Source organism: Artemia sp. Qi Xiang Cuo, chromosome 3, assembly GCF_049724085.1.
Source record: "Artemia sp. Qi Xiang Cuo chromosome 3, ASM4972408v1, whole genome shotgun sequence".
NCBI lineage: Eukaryota > Metazoa > Arthropoda > Branchiopoda > Anostraca > Artemiidae > Artemia > Artemia sp. Qi Xiang Cuo.
Window position 1 is genome coordinate 77,638,390 of NC_142796.1, and position 20,326 is coordinate 77,658,715.

The following is a 20,326-nucleotide window of genomic DNA, read 5'->3' on the forward strand; positions in this document are numbered from 1 at the left end:
ATACGCATGGGGTGGAGCTCTGGGCCCAGCCCCCTCAAAATAATAAACTTTCTTGAATTTCTAGACACTTATGATTCAAATTATTATTGCCCCTCTCTTGAAAAAAATTCCTTGTGCATATGTCTGCCACTAGCAGCCTACTTGATAGTCGTAGGTTGTTAATTAGCGGCTCATACGACCATTATTCGTCTATCTGAGTTTTAAAAACCTAACCTGACTAAACAATAGGAATATACTATATTGCACAAAAAAAATATGCCAACTCCAGTTTTAGTGCAGCTCACTGACCCTTGGAGATTCGTTATACCCTCTCAAATTACCGGAGGTTAAGCAAATTATTTGATATGAAGACAGAATCGATTAGCCTCTTAAGCATCAAGAGACATGCAACCCTCCCGCATGGGACTGTGCATTACTATCTATTTAATCGATGAAGCTAAGGGTGGAAAAAAACTGTTTCCAGTATCTATTATCTTGGTATGCAAGGAGAACTCTAGTCTGCTCATATATCTAGGTGTCGCGACTAGTAGTGGTAAGTCCCTTCAGAGTTTCATTTATGGGAAGGATAAGACCAAAAGACTGGTTTGAACCCCTTTGCATTGTTCTTATTAAGAGAACTGTTTGATATGAAAACAGTTTCATTTAACCAGACTTTCAGCTCCTTGACCTCTTGCTTTAAGTACACATAGCCCCAACTATTCTCGGAGTTCTTTCCCCTGCTAAAGAGTCACCCTTGAATTTATTTTAACAACAACGATATACCATTTGCAGTTTTTTTTTGTTCTGCTACGTGATGGTAAAAGCATAAATGGCATAAATGGCAGTAAAAGTGACGAGCCACGAGAGTCACAATCACCCCTGGCTCGGGCGTAGCCTAATTTTATAAAATTTGCACTTACACTTACCAACGCCTCTTTTTCCCACAATTCCAGATTCACCACTGACTAGTATCAAATGACAAATTACCTTAAAAATATATTTCTTTTTATCATCTTAATTGTTTATGATGATACTTTAAACAGATTATTTCGAACTAATGTCACAGTCCAGGGATGTTGAGTCTCTCCTTTGGAATAGGATTATCTGATACTAAACAACTCTACAGTAACAATGCAAAATTTTGGCTGACTGTAGCTGGGTCAATTACACGCTGACCTACCAGCACATTGATTTTGCAACGATGTGCTTTCAAACGGCGTGGGCAATTTTTTGAAGTTTCCATTTCTTTTTCTTTTGCTTTGCAACTTTGGACATTATTTTGCTTTGCAACATTATGAGTTTGGGCTCTCATAATGTCACCTGCATATAGAACTGCATCGAGAACTGCGAACGCACTTAGAACTGCGACGAGAAATATCCCACCCTATATTATTGATAGTAGTCACATGTCGTATGCAGATGACATACTTGTTCTCGCTGAGAACCTGTCATCAATGGAAAGAGCTTTTGAGGCTCTTCAGGCTAGTTTGTCTAGTATTGGCCTCGCTATTGAACCGTCGAAAACTGAGTTTTTGATAGTAAACCCGAAAGAAAAGACACAATCAGGGTCCCTCAAAGTAGGCTCGATCACTCTTCCTAATTCTGATTCACTCAAGTATTTAGGTGTTCCTTTTGGGTAAACTTTGCAAAACATATGGTTTGCTAGCAAAAGTAAAAGGGCAATTTGAAAAGTATACATTAAGAAAGATCTACCACTCTATGTTTGCACCGCACGTGTTTTTTCTAATCCCAATTTAGAATCTTTTTTCGCCAACAGAAAAGAAACAAATTAGGGTTCAATTTTACCGGTTTGCTAAATTCTGTATTGGTATCCCTCTATGGTTCCGTAATTCATACATTAGTAAAAAATATCATGTTTTCGATATATGTGAGAAGGTGGAAGAATTATCGGCTCGATTTGAAGACCGTTGTAAGAAAATATCAGACTTTCCGCTTAACCATCAAAAAAAAAAACGAAAAAAAAAAAAAAATGGAATAAACAACCATTCGGTACCTCCCATCGTCACTCCCTCAAACCAAAGATCCATCAATTTGAATAATTTAATAAATGAAGAAACCAGAGAACTCATCACCCATCGTTTACATTTACCCTGAAACAATGGTCTTTCACCAAACTTTAGAACTCACTCGGGTTTGATTCCTGTGCAATATTCTGTGACAAACTGTTACTGGCGCTAGGGCAAACCTGACGCACAGAAAACTTTGATTGTGTAGTAACTACTCTAGGATCTCTAAACTGACTTGAACTTCTTGTATTATGCTCTTGAAACCAGTAATTAAAGACCGCTAAAGCACTTGGGCAAAAAATATTTTGGTGTTTAATCATAAATAGAGCATTATAATATATATATATATATATATATATATATATATATATATATATATATATATATATATATATATATATATATATATATATATATATATATATATATATATATATATAAAAGACCAGTTAATCATGTGGATGCTAAAAACGAGGGATCAACGATTTTCAGAAATCGTGCACGCTAGATGGCGCGTGAAAGACGTGGCGAAACTGTTAGGCATACGCGGCACACCAAAGCGCACATCGGGTGGCGGGAAGTGGGTGATCCTTTGGTTAAAGTTGAAAAGTTTTTTTTATCATTCCGATGCTACAAGCGCTCTTGGCAGAAATGTGATGGACATGATTCTTAAAGCTGAGGCCCTCGTCCAGTTCAGCTCCAAGAAACTTCGCTGATTTAGCACGTATTATGACGTTTACGCTTAACTGAATCTGTTCAATCCAAGCATAATAATCAGGGCTTTTACCATATATTAACAAGAAGCGTGTTTTGTGGTTCAACTTCAGCTTATTAAGTCTCATCCATTTTTCAATGTATACCAAACCACTTTTCGAAAGGTTTAGCAGCTCTTTTTCTGTTCTAGGAGCTACCGTATATTAGGTATCATCTGCAAAGCTCGGTAAAATAGCATTAACCGTAGAAACTTCCCTTGCTGACAAACCAACCATAGCTTACCAGGCACTTGTCCAAATATATATATATATATATATATATATATATATATATATATATATATATATATATATATATATATATATATATATACATATATATGAATGTATATATATATATATATATATATATATATATATATATATATATGTATATATATAATAATAATAATAACAATTTATTTATGCCCTCTTTCGATACATGACAAAAACACACTTGAGGAGTACAAACAAAAAGAGAGAAAAAAAACACAAATAGTCAACGATTATGCAGTACAATAACCAACATGTCTAACGAAAAAAAGTCAAAAAGCGGAAATCTAAATCAACACTAAATACAGGACCTATCGATCTACCCAACCGTATATAATAAATAGTTAAGCAGAAAGTTGGATATTTTCTTACATCGGTCTTCAAATGGCGAACAAATTTTATGACTCATAGAATTAATCCTATGGCTCATAAAATATACATTAAAAAACAACAAGATGAGACATTAGAGGCTTTTTTTGCTATTGATCACAAGTATCGTCACAGCGACGTTGACAACTCGGCAATCTAGGGGCTTTCTTCTCCTTACTATATATATATATATATATATATATATATATATATATATATATATATATATATATATATATATATATATATATATATATATATATATATATATATATATATATATATATATATTATCTCTCTCTCTCTCTCTCTCTCTCTCTCTCTCTTTTTTTTTTTTTTTTTTTTTTTTTTTTTTTTTTTTTTTTTTTTTTTATATATATATATATATATATATATATATATATATATATATATATATATATATATATATATATATATATAAATATATATATATATATATATATATATATATATATATATATATATATATATATATATATATATATATATATATATATATATATATATATATATATATATATATATATATATATATATATATATATATATATATATATATATATAAACATATATATATATATGTTTATATATGTTTACATATGGTAAACAAGCTTTGCTTCAGGTTTTGTTGTTTATTGTTGATTAATAAATCCTTTCTTATTAGAAAAAGAAGTAATACCTTAAATTAACTAAATACTGACCATCAGATGGTAGCCGAACAGAAAGTGTTCTCCCGTAAACCCTCATTTATGATCCGCCCCTTTACTTAAAGCATTATATCATCATTCTTGCTGACTGGAAAAAGAAAATGGTCTCCACTATTTTTTTTTCTTTCTTTTACTTATTTATTTAGTCTACTGTTCAAAGTTGCAAAGGCTGTACGATAAAAATGCGAAGATTGAAAATAAAAAAAAAATACTGAAAAACAGAAATAATTAAGCTATCTAATTAGAAAAAAACCTCCCGCAAGAGTAAGGAGCGACATTAAAACTTAAAAAAAAGAGAATTGCTTTGAACGAGACTGGGACCGTTACCCTACTCAACAACCCACCCCATTCTTTACGTGCAAGTAAGTCCTTGTATTTTACAGAGAGCTTACTATAACACAGCGGATCATTGGTAACCACTAATGTTTTTGTCAAGTTTCAAAAAATAGATATTTTCACCTGGACGTTGCTAGTGTGGGGCTTAGGGTGAAAAGAGCCACCCCATAACACGTTCTTTTCCATGTAACTTACTCGTTTTAAGCTTAAATCGTTTTTTTTTTGTTTTTGTTTTTTACAGGAAAAGCGTGCATGTTATATTGTATGGGTTCTTGAAAGACTACTTTCGAAGTTTCAATTTTTCAAACTACCCTCCTGATGAAATTCTACAAATCGAAATCCCGAAAGTGAATCATGGGCATTAAAACAAGCGTTCTGTAGAAAAATTACCCATGTACTCCTATTTTGAAAACACTAACCTTCTTTCAGATTCAACTAGAAATTTGTAATTTTAGTCTTTTTTTTTTAATTTGGCTCTATTTTTTTGGGAGAGGGGGGGGGGAGGCAAGTACGCCTGATGAAGTTTGATACACCCTAAGCAACTGAAGAATTAAAATCATAACTTTGATAAAATAATAAAGTGAAATCACCTGCAAATCCTGTTCAATCTGTTCTTTTTCTAAAATGGCGAAGTCGCGCTCTTTCTGCATTTTTTCTTTCAAAGATTTTTCTTGTTTGATTTCCTCTTGATAATTTTGCATATCACTATCAAACCTACAAAAAAAAGACATGATTGTATATAATCTTTTAAAGATTAAATTTCTCCTCTAAGAAACTAAAAGCTCATAATAAGACATAAAACGTTCCACGCATTCAATTTCCGAGTGCGTCATCAACGCTAAACAAGATAAAGAGTGGGTCTCGTGAAAAGACAATATTTAAAAAAACGAAAACAAATTCTAGTGTCATAAAACTTCCTACAGAACATCATCGCTTCCACAGGGTAGTTTGATCTCCGATTCTATGTTTCAAGCTCCACTGCGCTACGGTAGCTGAAAAAAGCCTAATCTTTCTAATCATTACCGTAGTGTTTTGAACTCACACCCTCTAAACCTGGAGGAGATTCTCTTAGTGACTGTGCTGCGGTAACTTAAATCATGGTTGCAGCGATAGCTACAACTTAGTAAAGAACGAACCTCGGGACATAGTAAGCAAAAATTAAAAAACGTGTTTTAAAAAGCATAGCAAGTGAGAAAAAATTTCCATTTCAAATTGATTCAGGAATGGTAACTATTATCTAAATTAGTGTTAATAGTAAAATGTTATTTTGGAAACATATTTGAAGAAATTTCGAAAAACAGCCTGCAACCCGTAAAAAATGGGGTCAGATGACCAAGAATGCAAATTCTGGTATTAATTTCTCAGTTCTTCATTTAAACATTCAAGGACTCGGTTCTTCTCTAAATAATTTGAAGTCTCTCATAGCTAATTCTTCTCTTCAGATTATTGGACACTGTTAAAACATTTCTCCACAAGGGCAATGATATGCTTTTAGATATTTCCGGGTATAACTTGGAGTTTGTAAACAGATTGGAGAAAAAAAAAATTGCTTAGCATTTTTTATTGCTGATTTTCTGGATTATACTTTGCGTAGTGATCTGTGTAAGCATTTGGATAGAGTTTTTGAGTCTGCTTCCATTGAAAGTTTGATTGACAACAATGAAAATATCATTTGGAGAAACATACCGCCCATCAAGTGGGTCGATACCTTCTTTCCTTTGAATTTTGACAAGGTTATGTCTAAAACATGCAGAAGTAATTATGAAATTATCGTTTTAGAAGACTTCAATATTGACCTGTTAAAAACTTCACTTACAACTTCTTATGACTTTTTATCTTCTGCTTTATCCTTTAATATGTTTCCTTGCATCACTATTCCTACTAGAGTTACTGACACATCTACCATATCAATCGACAGTATTTCTTCTACTTTGATGCCAAATTTAAGCTTTGTTATCATGCTTGACATTTCTGATTATTCTCTATATATTATACATCATTAAATCTCTGATCTACCTTTAGTTTCCTCACCTTCTTTCAATCTACCAGTTCGTTACCAACAGTGCCAACTTGAGAAATTTGAATTTCGGTTGTCTGATACTTCCTGTAAGTTTCTTACCAATTCAAGTTGGTTTGTTGGTTGTCTTTACAATGAACTCTATGACCTGATCGAAGAGGGCTTTGTTGATAGTCGCTGTGCAATCTCAACTGCTGAAAGCACTAAGTGTTCAGTTCATTATGCGCTTTGGAAGACTGCGGCTCTTTTTAAGAGTACAAAAAGAAATACTTTTTTGTGGAAGGCATTCAAATCATCTAGCTCGCATTATTATCTTGAAAAGATAAAAAATATAGAGATTGATTAAACTCCCTACTTCATAAAGCCAAGTATATCTGTTATTTCCAGATAGCCTCAAACTTCGACAAGAACACGAGACGAGCCTGGCACCGTATAGCCGCAGTTTCTGCTCACAATTTTATAAGAAATGGCTAGCCAAATAAATAAATTTTTTAGGGCGTAGACATAGCTATTAGTTAGGTCATAACGTTTAAACTTTGCTTTTGCCTTGCATCAATAAGAAAATCAATTTCGGAAGATATTTTGGTTAGTACTTTTTCTGTCAGTGACTTTAAAAAATACCTAAGTCCTTTTTGTTAGAAATCTATGGATTTCGGAAACGGAAATCCAGTTTCCGAGTTTGAAGTCCAAAAAGTCGTCTCTGAGCTAACAGGATCTTCCTCTAGTGGACCTGACCAAATTCCTGCCAAGGCTTTAAAGTTTATTATATCCTCTATTCTATCTCCTCTCACCACTCTTGTCAACTTATCATTTTTGAATGGAACTTTTCTTAGTGCCCTAAAATCTGCCAGATTAGTTGTTCTCAAGGGTGGTTCTAGAGATGATCCTTCAAATTATCGACCAATTTCTCTTTTATCAGCCTTTAGTAAAATTTTTGAAAAATGTATGCACTCTAGACTTTTGTCGTTTTTTATAAAAAAACAATTTTTCCATTACAATCAGTTTGATTTTCGCCCTAAACACTCAACAAAACATGCTTGTATGGCCTTGCTGAAGTTTATTCACAAGGCACTTGATGAGGGTAGAATTCCAGCTGCAATTTTCCTTGATGTCTGAAAAGCCTTTGACAGCATATAAGAAACTATCCTACTATCCAAAATGGAGCACATAGGGATACGAAGAATCAGTTATCATTGTTTCGAAACTTTTTTATCTGGAAAGTCCATGAGTATTGACCCTAGGCTTAAATATCAATTTCGTGTTGACTTTGGTGTCCTTCAAGGGTCTATCCTAGGATCTGTTTTACGACTCAAATCCATCAATGATTCGTTCATTGCTTTATTTGAGCAGACTATACGAAGTTGCTGCTGTAATTATGATCACAATTATGTCCGACTTGGCGACGTAGCTCAAGACCCTGTAATAATCATATCATTAGATGATAGTACTCTTAGTGTTCCAGAAATTTATGATGCTTTGCTTATCAAGAAAGTGTATTCTGTCCTGTAAGGTACATTTGCTTGATTTGGTGTTAATTGCCTTGTTATATATCTTCCCACATCTATCCCAATTATTTTTTCCAGATCAGTCACTTCTTGTCCTTTTGCTCAAACCGTTTTTACAACTCATGGTGATATGGCTTGACCAGCTGATGGACAAGCTCGAATGCTGGGTGCTCTATTTGACAAAAATCTCTCTTTCAAACATTACTATGGTCTTGTGAAACTTCAGCTCTCCTGGAACCTAGGAGTTCTTCAGTAGCTTCATCATTGCTTCCTTGGTTCAATAATAAAGATCCTTTTCACTCTCTTATTCAACCTTATATATGCTACTGTCTAACAGTAGGGCTATCTACATTCTGTTCTTTTACTTTTTTCGTTTTCAAAATTTGTAACAGAGCAACTAAATTAGTGTCTGAGGTGATTCACAAACTCAGCATGAATTGATTGAGCGGTCAGTCCACTTAGATCTTTCTTTCCTCTTGTTTCAGTTTTAAGTATTTTTATTGATTCCTCCCTAATTTCTTTAAACAATTATATCTTTCAAAATCTGAATTACGCATTGAATCTTGTGTTTCGTTTCCTCTCAGAAATGATATGGATATTTTCATTCATAAAACCAAAACCATTAGATCAGACTTCAATCCAGTTTTATGCTGTGCCTCCCTCTGGAATTCCCTACCAATTAAAATTCGGCTATGTCATTCCTATGGACAATCTAAAAAACAGCTAACTAACCACCTCTTATGCCTAGACAGTTAGTTCTCTCCTCCCTTTTTTTCCCTCTATCTGTCCTTTTCAATTTGTTTATTTCATTTATTTTGATTGGCATGGTAGTTTTTGGTGTTCATTAGTTTTTTTTTTGTTTTTTTCTTGTTTTTTTCTTCTTCTTGTCCTTCTGTTTGATTTTAGAACTATTATTTAATGTTATGTTTAGTCTCCAGGTCTCACAGGCCAAAGAGCCTTTGTGGGGGGTCTAAAGCTTAGTATTTTTTTCTGTGTTTCTTTTAAATAAATTGATTGATTGGATCGAACCAAAAATTAGACCATTGGAATCTCCATGGCCGAGTATATTTACAGTTACAGGCTTGAACAACAAGGAAAATCACTTTTTGCCTGGGTAGCACTGATGTGTCCTCTTTTTTATATTCTTTATTTCTCCACTGCTAGCAGGGCACTGGAACAGCAGAGAGAGCTGCTTGATCGCTCACATTAAAGGAAATTGCTACATTTAATTGCTTTTGTAATTAACAAAACATAATGTTAAAAATAAAATCCATTCTTTGACAAAAATAATACATAGAAGCCATATCTATGAATATATCTTTCCAATTTGATTTATAACATTACCGTAGACTGGACTGAACTCACATCCTATGTTTCCAAAAAAGAGTCCCATTACCATTATAGTATGGCAGCTAAAATATTATGCAAGGTAATGATCTTCTTATCCTTGCACAATATTGTTACTTACTCTTGTAGTTATTATTTCTACTGACTTATTTGAAATATTATACCTGTTTTTCTTTATTTTTCATTTTGTTTATTTTTGGTATAGCTGTAATGGGACTCTCCAATCTACTTCGCATTACATAGGAGTAAACATGACCACCTCCCTTACTTTTGATGCTAACGTGAAAATACTTGGCCAACTCTAACATAAACAGTTTCAAAATATTCCATACATATTAACATTAATGGAAAAAAAGAAGAAACTTTCTGTCTTTCAACAGTAAATCTTTTTAGAAGCCATGATCATTCTAGAATGTGCTGCAGGATTATCAGGCACATAAACACTGGTGAATCCTTAATATTTTTTATTTTTAACTTTTTAAGTGAAGATACAAAAAAGGTATTTTTCGAAATCTAGTAGGGTATTTCACAGCTTTTCTATTTAAGAGCAGCCACAATTAAATAAATTTATACTCAAAACCTAAAATAATAAAAATTTTGACCAAAAAAGCGGAAGATACTTTTGATGAAACAAAACTTACTTTCTCTGCTTCTTTTCTAGGATGGCATTACGATTTACTTGCTCTTCAAGTAATAATTTGGTGTCGTTCCCTTCCTGTACAAGGCGTTGCGCTTTCCGCTTCCACTGTGCTGCCACCTGACGCTGTTCTTCAACTTCTTCATAAGCGTCGTTCAGCTTAAAAAATATTTCTAATTATGAAAAGGATAATAAGCGATTGTTCTAAAAACTGATCAGTATAAACGTTTTCAACTACGGCCATAGTTCTCAAGAACATGTCTTATTTCCACTTTACTATGAACTAGAGCCCTTCCCTTTTAACACCTCCAACACTCGCCGGCAGATATTTAATGTGTTATGTAAAGTAAGATTTAGACACATTAACTCCCTATCAAAAGCTGGTAATTTTTCATAGAATTTACAATCAGTAATATATAGTGAGTAGTATCTCATGATTAGGCAGAGTATTGTCTTTATACCCGTGTTAGGTCATAATTACTCTGCCATTTCAAGAATAGAACATGTTTCTTCACTATAAAATAAAAGTTCAAAATAGGGATAAAATCCTTTTTAATAGACAGTGTATAGAAAATTCACAAAAAATACCAGATATTTCGGTCCAGTTTTACTACTGATGACGGTCACTGTATATGCGACCGAAATATCTGTTATTTTTTGTGAATTTTCTATACACTGTCTATTAAAAAGGATTTTATTCCTATTTTGAACTTTTATTTTATCGTCATGGAAAGGCAGTGTGATCTCCAAAATTATCTATGTTTCTTCACTACAATAGCTTAAAACTAACATGAGCTTGTCAATAAGAATAATATTCCAAAAATATTCCTTTGAATGAAGAGAGATCAGAAATTAATTTCTACACCTCCCCCTAACCTTCCTCTATATTTACCTGAAGGCTCATGGAGACTTCGAATAAAAGTCGGACTGCGGGTGTTTCAGTCCAAATTCCATAATAAGTTATGTCGTCATAATAAGTTATTAATTATGTCGTCATAATAATATACCATAATAAGTTATTATGTCGTCTTATTTCGAAAGGAGTTAGATAAAGCCGATTTAGAACATTTTCATAAGAACTAAAGGAAGAGCCAAGAATATTTTTAGAGCCATTTTTGAATATTTTCAAATATAATGATTGATCGTTGGTGAGACACAGGCATCAAATGGGACAAATGTAGTTGAGAAAAGCATTTTCGAAGAAAGGTGGGAGATTTAACCATTTAGATACCAGTGAAGTGAAATTAAGCTCACTGCAGTGGCAGTTATTAATTAATTATTTTCATTTATTACCTGCGCCCTCCGCTTTATTTCAATAAAAATAAAATTTCAAAAATTACAAAATGATTACAGACGTTAGATTATTTATCTTAAGTTTTCCACCCCCTAAAATTTCTGTGCCCGGGGCAAGCACTCCCTCTGCCCCTCCCTAAAACCGCCTCATTGTCTAACCAAACACCTAAGAGCTTTAGAGAATCTTTGGTGCTCAGTTCAAAGTCAGTGCAATCTGCTCTATTGGAGAGAGAGAAGGAGAGAGTGAGAGAAGAGAAAGAGAGTGAGAGGAGAGGAGAAAGGGGAGAGGGAAAGAGAGGCTGAGTTAGAGGGAGAGAGGGAAAGGAAGAGACCGAGAACTTTTCTTCTTCAACAAAATTATAAAAGTTTTCTGAAACAACTGGGTTCTAGTGACTTGACCTTGACCATAAATATTTAAATTCAATAATAAAATAAAGTCGAACTTAATGAGTAAAATTAGCATGGTAAGAAAAATCAATCACACTAAAACTTTACATATGAACCCTAATTCCTAAATTGTGTATATTATGGTATTAGTGTTCCTTAATTGATGGAAACAATCTTAAGCATATTAATAACGCAAATTATGTTAAATAAAAACTAAATGAACAGACAAAAACCAATTAAAATTCACTAAGAGCATCTTTTTTCGTACCATGCGAGTACTTAATTTTAAAAATCTTAGTCCGACTAATTGCTTCAGTAAAGCATCTTTACTCGTTGAAATTTAAACAAAGATATAGCATACTTAAAATTCCTAAGATTTAACGCTAACATTTTCCCACAATTTGAATTGTGTGGTAAAAACCTGAGGCTATTTTATCAACTTGAGCAATCAATATCAATGAAAGGATAGGCATCACTTATATTTACATTTAGAAGTTAAATGCAGCCAAACTAAAAGAAAATGAAAATTATCAAAATTAAATAAAATTGCCCCCCCCCCCCCTTATGGGCGCCCATGCTCGATCAGACAAGGAAAACATTCCACAGAGAGACTACAAATCAAAGCAATTATAAATGTCTAAAAAAAGGCGCAAAGTCCAATCTAGTGATTGGCTACAAGATAAAATTAAGAATCAATTCAAGACATATTTTAACAGATCCATAAGGCATTTAGATGTTCCATTACAGACCTATTATTCCATTCTCTTAGTTATTATGAAGTTAGTTATTTCCTTTTAGTCATTGTGAAGTTTCTCAGTTACAAGACTATGATATTGTAAATTCATTTAAACGAAACAAATTTCTTAGGATGAAACGGAAGCAGCCCACAAAGAAGGTGTTGCCAAATCGTGTGGGTAAATAAAAAAAAAAAAAAAGGTGTTGCCCAAACGTATGTAAAAAAAAAAACACCAACGCCATCTAGCATTTGGCGTTTCTTGGCATCTTTTTTAAACTTTGTAATCGTGTTTCTTTCACAAACTGAAACCAGACATTTATTATCACTATACAGATTCTGCCTTTTAGACTAATTGCACTAATTTTGCAGTATTATTACACCAACAAATGCAAAGAAACGCCAAACTCTAGACGCTATCGGTGTTTTTTTTTTTTTTTCATCGCTACTAGTACCAGTTTCCATTATTGTGTTACCTATACTCTTTGAACGGTGTTTCAAACGTGCTTATAATGAAAGTGTTTCTATTTTGAAGTTAGACATAAACTCCATTTAATGATTACTACCTCCTTTTATACATTCTAAGACCACACTGGCTATACATGACATATGAAGCTAAGAGACGGAAGGAAATAAAAAATGAAAAATAAAATCAAGATGGACGGACACTGTGTCCGTTCGCATCTTGTCTATTAAACTCCATAAGGTTAGATTTTTCTTTGTTTTTTTCTTTTTCTTTTTTGTTTAGCACTGAGGACGACTCGGCGGAGGTCCTTGTCGAAATATTTGCTGGTTCTTCGTCTTCATGTTTTGCCACTGGCTGACAAAATCATCGTTTTCTCACCCCTTTTTTTATTTTATTTTTCATTTTTTATTTCCTTTCCTCTCTTAGCTTCATATGTTACCTTCTTTTCAAGTTGCTTCTTAATAGAAACCATTTGATCAAGGTCATCTTCGTGTTGAGCTCGAAGTTTTTCTTTCATAAATTCTAAATCACGACAGCATCTTTCATATTTTTGCTTATAGATGGCAGCATCTGCCTCAGCATCGAAATCTTCAGAGGTTACACTACCTGCCAGATACTGGCTGGTTGACCTTGAGCATAACACTTCAAGTTCAAGACGGTCGTGATCACTGGTTATCGAGTTCAACTTTTCCTAGAAAATATTGATACAATTAGTAAGAACATAATATAAAATAATAAATAAAGGAAGATATTAACAAATAATATCAGAGCATATTCACCAGTTTAAAATACTGCCCACTTTATATAAACATGAAAGAAAAATAAAATAATAAACAATGCCTATAGAATATTAATAAACGTTTTACTAGGAATGTAAAGCAGAAAACTATGGGCGTAAGAAGGGTATATATTCACTTTTTAATTTTTTCATCTCTGAATTTAGGAATTACGGCATCCTCTCTAGCTCATTATAGAGCTCTGTGTCAGTTCTCACTGCAGAATACAAAAAGAAATAAAACAAAGAATAAGAACCACTATACACAATAAAATCATGCTAAGGTGTTGAATTATTTCTTAACCCAAAGTTTAAATTTTATATGGAGTTCAGTCGCCAGCTCTACTTTCATGGAGTATTCCACTTTTCAATAAAACGACATTTCGTTCGTCATGCGAAGACTCCGCGTGCAACAGTTAGTGGTATACAGATGCGATATCAGCACTAGCCTAAAGCACGAAAGCTTACATTCATTTTGCCTAAGACTTGTCACAAGCTGTAAAAGCAAGGAGACAGAACAAAAAGGGCAGCATGTATGGGGCGAAAATCTTAGGAGCCATTCAGGAATTTTGGTGAAATGTGCGAGAGTTTCCACAATGAACAGTAAAGCATTTGCTACTATTTTGGTGCTAAGATTGAGCTGGAACAGGGCAATTCAGGACAAATGAAATAAAGGAATTCGCTATATACAATTTTCCAAGCTACGTCAAGTCTAAAAACAAAAACAATAAAAAAAAAACAAAAGAACCAACTTAACAAGTGGGTTTTCGTTGCTAAATATTAATCACCAAAAGACGAATCTCGCATTTTTGCTCGAATCAGGGAAATTTGTGTGCCTGTTGTGTCGTAAGGCAAAACACCTTTTTTCTCTTAATCATGCATATTCTTTACTAAAAAAATGACTAGAGTTAGCTTTTTTTATGAAAGATTACTATTCTGTGAAATAAATCCAAAATTCAACGGAAAGCCAGCAATTTTGTGTTTCGAACAGATCCCCAGGGAAAGGACAACAAGGATATTTCGACTCTTTTTGGGGAACTCAGGGCCCCCGAAAAAGTCTAGGGATCCACGGGAGGAATTCTGAATAGTTTTTTTAATTTGGTAAAGTAATTTTAGGTTTTACTAAGATTTCATCCAAGACCTATACTTTCGGAAATTTTGACAAGGTAGACTTGATGTTGTTTGAACATAGAGCTCTTGCCGATAAGCAGATTAAAAGATTCTTAGGTATTATAGATCGGAGTTAATTGAGGTGATCAGACAGCTGGGGGCACAAATATTTGTTGTTTTTTAAAGTCATTTTCAAAACTTAGAATTGCAAAATACTCATTGTTTTTTTTTGTTTTTTTGTTTTTAGTTTTTGTCAGGAGAGTAAAGAGCGAAGTTGTAAAACGATCAATAATTATAGCTTCGCAGATTATGCAACACATATCTACAATACTAGCTGAAATAAACAGATTCGTAAGATTTCCCTATCTTTACAGATTTTCAAAATATAGCTCTTTAATGAAAACACAAAATCGACCCAAAAAATACACGGTGTTCTTTCAGGACGAGAAAGGTTCATAAACAAACTGCAAATAATAAAATACAAATTTTTAAGATTCTCAATAATATTTCCGAACATAAAATCGATAACTTTTAGTATACAACTACAATACTATAAGAAACTAATATAAGCTCGGTTTTCAATAAAGCTCTAGTTTTTAGAATAAAAAAAAATAATGTAAAATACCACGGTTTAGTTTATTTGAGCTATCTTTGTAGACATGAGCTGTATATAAAGAATTTTGTTCATTTTAAGCATGAACATTTCGAATGAAGTTTTTCGTATTAAGTTTTTCGTATGAAGTTTTTCGTATGAAGTTTTTCGTATGAAAAACTTCGTTGTGTAAAAATTATTTTTTTTAGTTCTATTTTAAATTTGGACAACAAGACAAGAGAAAGTTCCTCTTCGAATTTAGGATATGAAACTAAAAATGTCAACATACGTTTTTGATAAAATACATTCAATTTATGTTGTACTTTTTCTTGGTAATCAAACTGAAAACATTATTTTTACGGGTGAAGTTTTGTTTGTACTTCGTTAAGTTTGATTGGCTTGTTATTTTTAGTGTCTTATTTAACCATTTTAGCCCAGAAGGTTATATGTTCTTTAAAAGTTTTGATCAAGAAATTAATTTTCTCAAAAAATTAAGGGAGAGCTAATTTTGGAGAACCGTACTGTCTTGATTGCATCCTGCATGATTAGTTCTGAAGAGATTTTGCATGGAAGAGAACTTGCATGACATAGTATAAATTAACAATATCGATAATAGAATTAGTATAATGATCCCATGAGTATGAGTGTAAGTTTGTGTCGTTATTATGCTCTTTTAGTTTATAATTTTAAGTAAAACTTAAGTAATACGAACATGAGAGCCCTCTCCTAGTTTTCAAGAATCTTATGAAAAGGAGCTTTTTGCAGGTAACGCAGTGATCTCGGCATACGCCTTAGCTTCATCTCCCAAAAAGCGAACAAGTACCGAAATGGCATCCAGTGATGTCAATTTACTGAAATCTGGAAGGGGGGGGGCAACATGTATTTTCTAATATCTAGGGAGAGGGGGAAATTTTGCTATTTTGTTCAACGAAAATATACCAAAAACAGTTATTTTTCAATATGAAAATACTAGAGGAGATATTTTTCAAAATGCATGGGGAGGGGGGGATCTTGAGAGGGTAGTTTTTTACCTCCTTTAATTTTCCCATGAAAAACATAAAATTTTGTCACTAAGATATGGATTCCGAGGGGTGTATCATCACCAGTATCTTTCAGACGCTGCAGATAAAAATTTGGTTGTTTTCATGAAAAAGAAAATAAAAAAATAAACTTTTTTCATTACGCAGTTTTTTCTTTAGAAGCACTATTTTTTAGTTTTCATATTTTAGTTTTCATATCCGTGGCGCAATCTCTTTTGTTAATTAGAACGGAACTAGATTTTTGTCATTTCTGTTCAACTGTGTCTTCTCCCAATATTCTACGACTAGTTTGACACGATCACTCCTGAAAACAAAATCGAAAAAGAGATACATGCCAGTGCAATTCATACAGAAGCGATTTTCCTTGTTGTTCGAGGTCGAGGACTGCAAGTCTCCAGTTTAGGGTTTTAGGCAATGGTTATTCCGACGATACATTTGGCGTCTGGATCAGTCACCATTTTTTAGGGAATTCGAGTACTTTCACATTCCCCGAAAATTTTTATCAGTAACTAATTTTACTATTAAGTTAAGCTAATATAATAGTTGTCATTCCTGAACATTCTTTAAACGAAAGATTTTTTCTCACGAATCAGTTTTTTTTTCTTCAAAAATCAGGTTTTGAACTTTAGGTTACAATTTACCGTAGCTCAATATTTACTAGGTGGCAGCTAACGCTGCAACCATGATCGGAAAAAAGTATCATCTTTTATTCAGTCTTTTAAAGAACTGTCATTGTTTTGTTTTTTTGTCACCAGATAAGATTTCTCTGATTTGTGCACCATTACCCTTAAAGAGTTAAAACGAGTTATCCCCCCTTAAAGAGTTAAACCCAAAAATTATTCGTCTCACTGCATATTTTCCTCAGCAAGGTCGATGGTTTCAAAGAAATTGCCTCAATACAAAATTATATTCATATAAAGTTGCAGCCGCGTAAAACTGCGCCAATAGATTATCGTACCAACGGAAAATCGACCTCAACAGATAAAACCATCATGCACATAAACAACCAACAGCGTTTAATGATGCACAAGACCAAGCCATTTTATCCGACGCCAAGAACGACCATAGCACTTTATTTTCACTGGCAGATAATAGTTGTGCTATGGCAGAAAATACCAGTGACGCTTCTTATAATGACAAGAAGAAAATTGCTGTCCGAAGACATAAAATGAGCAATGTCACAATGTCCGATGACAGAAACTATTAAAATTATTGAAATATAATTTAATGTTTTCATTTCAATATATTCAGATCCAAAAATTTAATGTTTGCAGGGATCGAGTTCTTTTCAGATCACCTGTCCCGACAAGCACAAGTGGTGTCTAAAGGCAATATTTCCGTTCCGGATTCTTTTCATCCATTAATGACATAAGCTTTGGTCCAATAATTTTATATTGGAATAATGTCAATCTTTGAAATGCATCGAATTCTCCATATTTCAACCCTTTATCATCCCTACTAAAAATACACAACTTTTACTTAAAACTTGATAACTTTTAGATGTTTGAAGCTCTGTTTGTACTTGTACCCATGGACCCCTCCCCCTCCTACATTTGCAGTGGCATTTTGCGATATTTTCACTCCTGACTCTTGTTATCTGAAAATAAATTTGTATCGTTATATTGTTAATCCTTAAATATGTATCAGGCTCCAGAAAAAAAACAGACACGTACATTTTTTTTTTTTTTTTTTTTTTTTGGGGTGGCCCAAAAGAATGAGAAGGGATCCGAAGAAGAATCCGAGAAATTTAGAATTTTTGCTATCTACGACACCTGAAACAACTCCAAACGTTAAAAAAGAACAAAATTAAGCCTACATTATTTTCAGAACTTCAATGCATCCCCGGGAACCTGGTCATTTTCCTAGAAATATCCCGCAGTTACCTAAATTACATCTCCCGAGGGAAATAGAAAACTCTATTAGTAATATTCTGGATTTAATATGTGATTTACGATATTGATGATGTAGAAACTGATTGCATTTGCAAGCAAATTAAAACAATTTGAAAATTTATTGAAAAAAACTTCCCCCCCCACCTCTCTATACTGATTGGATCTATTATAGGTCCTTTATATTTTATTTCGTAATTTTGCAATAAAAAGCTTCAACTCGGCCACAAAGAAAAATATTTCGAATAAACGGCAGGTTTTCTTTACTTTTATCGACTTCCAATGTGTGTCTGAACCGCAGTCTTCATATATACAAGATATTTTACAAAATATACAATATATTTTCCATAGTCTTTATTTAAGGATAATTTACTTGCTTAAGCGAAAGATGGAAATCAAACAAGTAGCTCTACATAAATACCGTTCGGTTCTACTTTTTGTACCTGTTGGTCTCACGCGGCTTGGAGCTGTAATGAGTCATTAGTAGTCCTAACAAAAGTAGAATTACAATAAATAGACTAGAGACCCAAAGACTCACCAGGACAGGTATTTACACAGCAAAGTGTTCTGAGTGGGGGCACCGATTCACGAAACATGTAGGGGGAGTAGGATTTTTTTCGATTATTATTTAATTAAGATGCAAAAAATGTATTGCTGTTTGGATGAAAAAAAAAAATCTATTAGTTAGGGTGACATGTGGATCATACCTGTAGTTCTTTTACATCTTTTTCAAGTTTGAGTCTTTCCGTCGTCTCAGCTTCCAAACGTTCAGTAGCTAAAACAGCCGTTGAATGTTCTTCAGCAAGATCATTGGTAAGTTCGCTCACCTAAAATTACAATTCAAAGGTTATCAAATTAAGTTTTATTTTTTCACAGGCAGCAAAAAAAATCATGAACATGTTTCAGCTTTACCCGTACAAACTGAAACACATACAACAGTTAGCTGGCCTCACAACCAAGAAGAGGAACGGAAACTAGCTGCAATTGAAAGTACAAATTAGGCTAATTCTTATCGATATTATAATAAGAAGATGGACGGATATGTTTCGCTAATGATCAACTCAAGAAAAGCTCGAGATACTTGCCAGAATAATCCATCTTACAGAATTTCATGAGAGGTAATCGAATGTATTTTCAAAGTCAGCTAAATATTTCGTCTACATACAAAGGGATTTGTCGTTATCATATAACATTAGGGTTGTATCTTAAAATGTTTTGACACGATGCTTCATAGTTTTAGCACACTTTTTTTTTCTTTTTTTTTTCCCGATTTTTGCAATTGGTCTAAAAGTTTTAGCGTTATCCTTGTTTAAAAACTTCACAGCGCAAACCTCTCCTGAATAAATGAATAAACCCATTCAATTTCGATTCGTAGCATTTTACTAGAATTTCTCCAGTACAGTTAAGCATGTTTCTTGGCATCGAAACAAGGATATTGGCAAAAATATACTATATCTAAGATACAGGTTCCCCATCTCATCTCTGACTATATCTTATCATTTTAGACATCGGTGAAATGTATATATATATATATATATATATATATATATATATATATATATATATATATATACTAGTTTAAAGCAAGTACTCAAATAACTACAAACCTCATCTTCTGACAAAACTTCACTTCCTCCATCCTCTGCTGCAGATTTAAATTCTTCTGAGCTACCACTTTTCTGTTTTTTCCAAGCTTTCCAACTAAATCGCCGTTCACTCTTTGCCCGCTCTTCACTTTCATCATCCTCAGGGTCATAAAAAGTCTCACCAAAAGCTGTTACACTTTTACTCCTTGGTTTATAGCTTCCTACCTGTTTCCATTCTTCCATCACATGATCGGTCCGAGAAAGGAATTCTTTAACAGACTTGGTTAGTTTTGCACTTACTGTTTTGTCAAGCTTGTGGGCAGGAGCGGTGCTGAAATGATGTTTGACACCCACAGGACGCTTACGAGAGCCCATCAAAAAACTCATCCCAGCATTGATGACAACACTTTCATTTTCATGAGCAGGAGCAACAGATTTTGAGCGAATATCTTTGGACACTCTTGCACGCATAGACTGACTTAAAG

General features: G+C 33.4%; 1 protein-coding gene across 4 annotated transcripts in view; it reads right to left on the reverse strand.

Annotated features, from left to right (window-relative positions):
- The window catches only part of Mhcl (Myosin heavy chain-like), a 363,403-nt gene that overhangs the window by 45,540 nt on the left and 297,537 nt on the right, over positions 1-20,326 (reverse strand). For all 4 annotated transcript variants that reach the window (XM_089086598.1, XM_089086597.1, XM_089086596.1 and 1 more), the window contains 4 exons: positions 18,963-19,082; positions 13,289-13,540; positions 9,975-10,129; positions 5,055-5,178 (listed from right to left, as the gene is read on the reverse strand). In XM_089086598.1, coding sequence (XP_088942724.1) covers positions 5,055-5,178; positions 9,975-10,129; positions 13,289-13,540; positions 18,963-19,082 — 651 coding nt within the window. The remainder of the gene's footprint in view (positions 1-5,054; positions 5,179-9,974; positions 10,130-13,288; positions 13,541-18,962; positions 19,083-20,326) is intronic.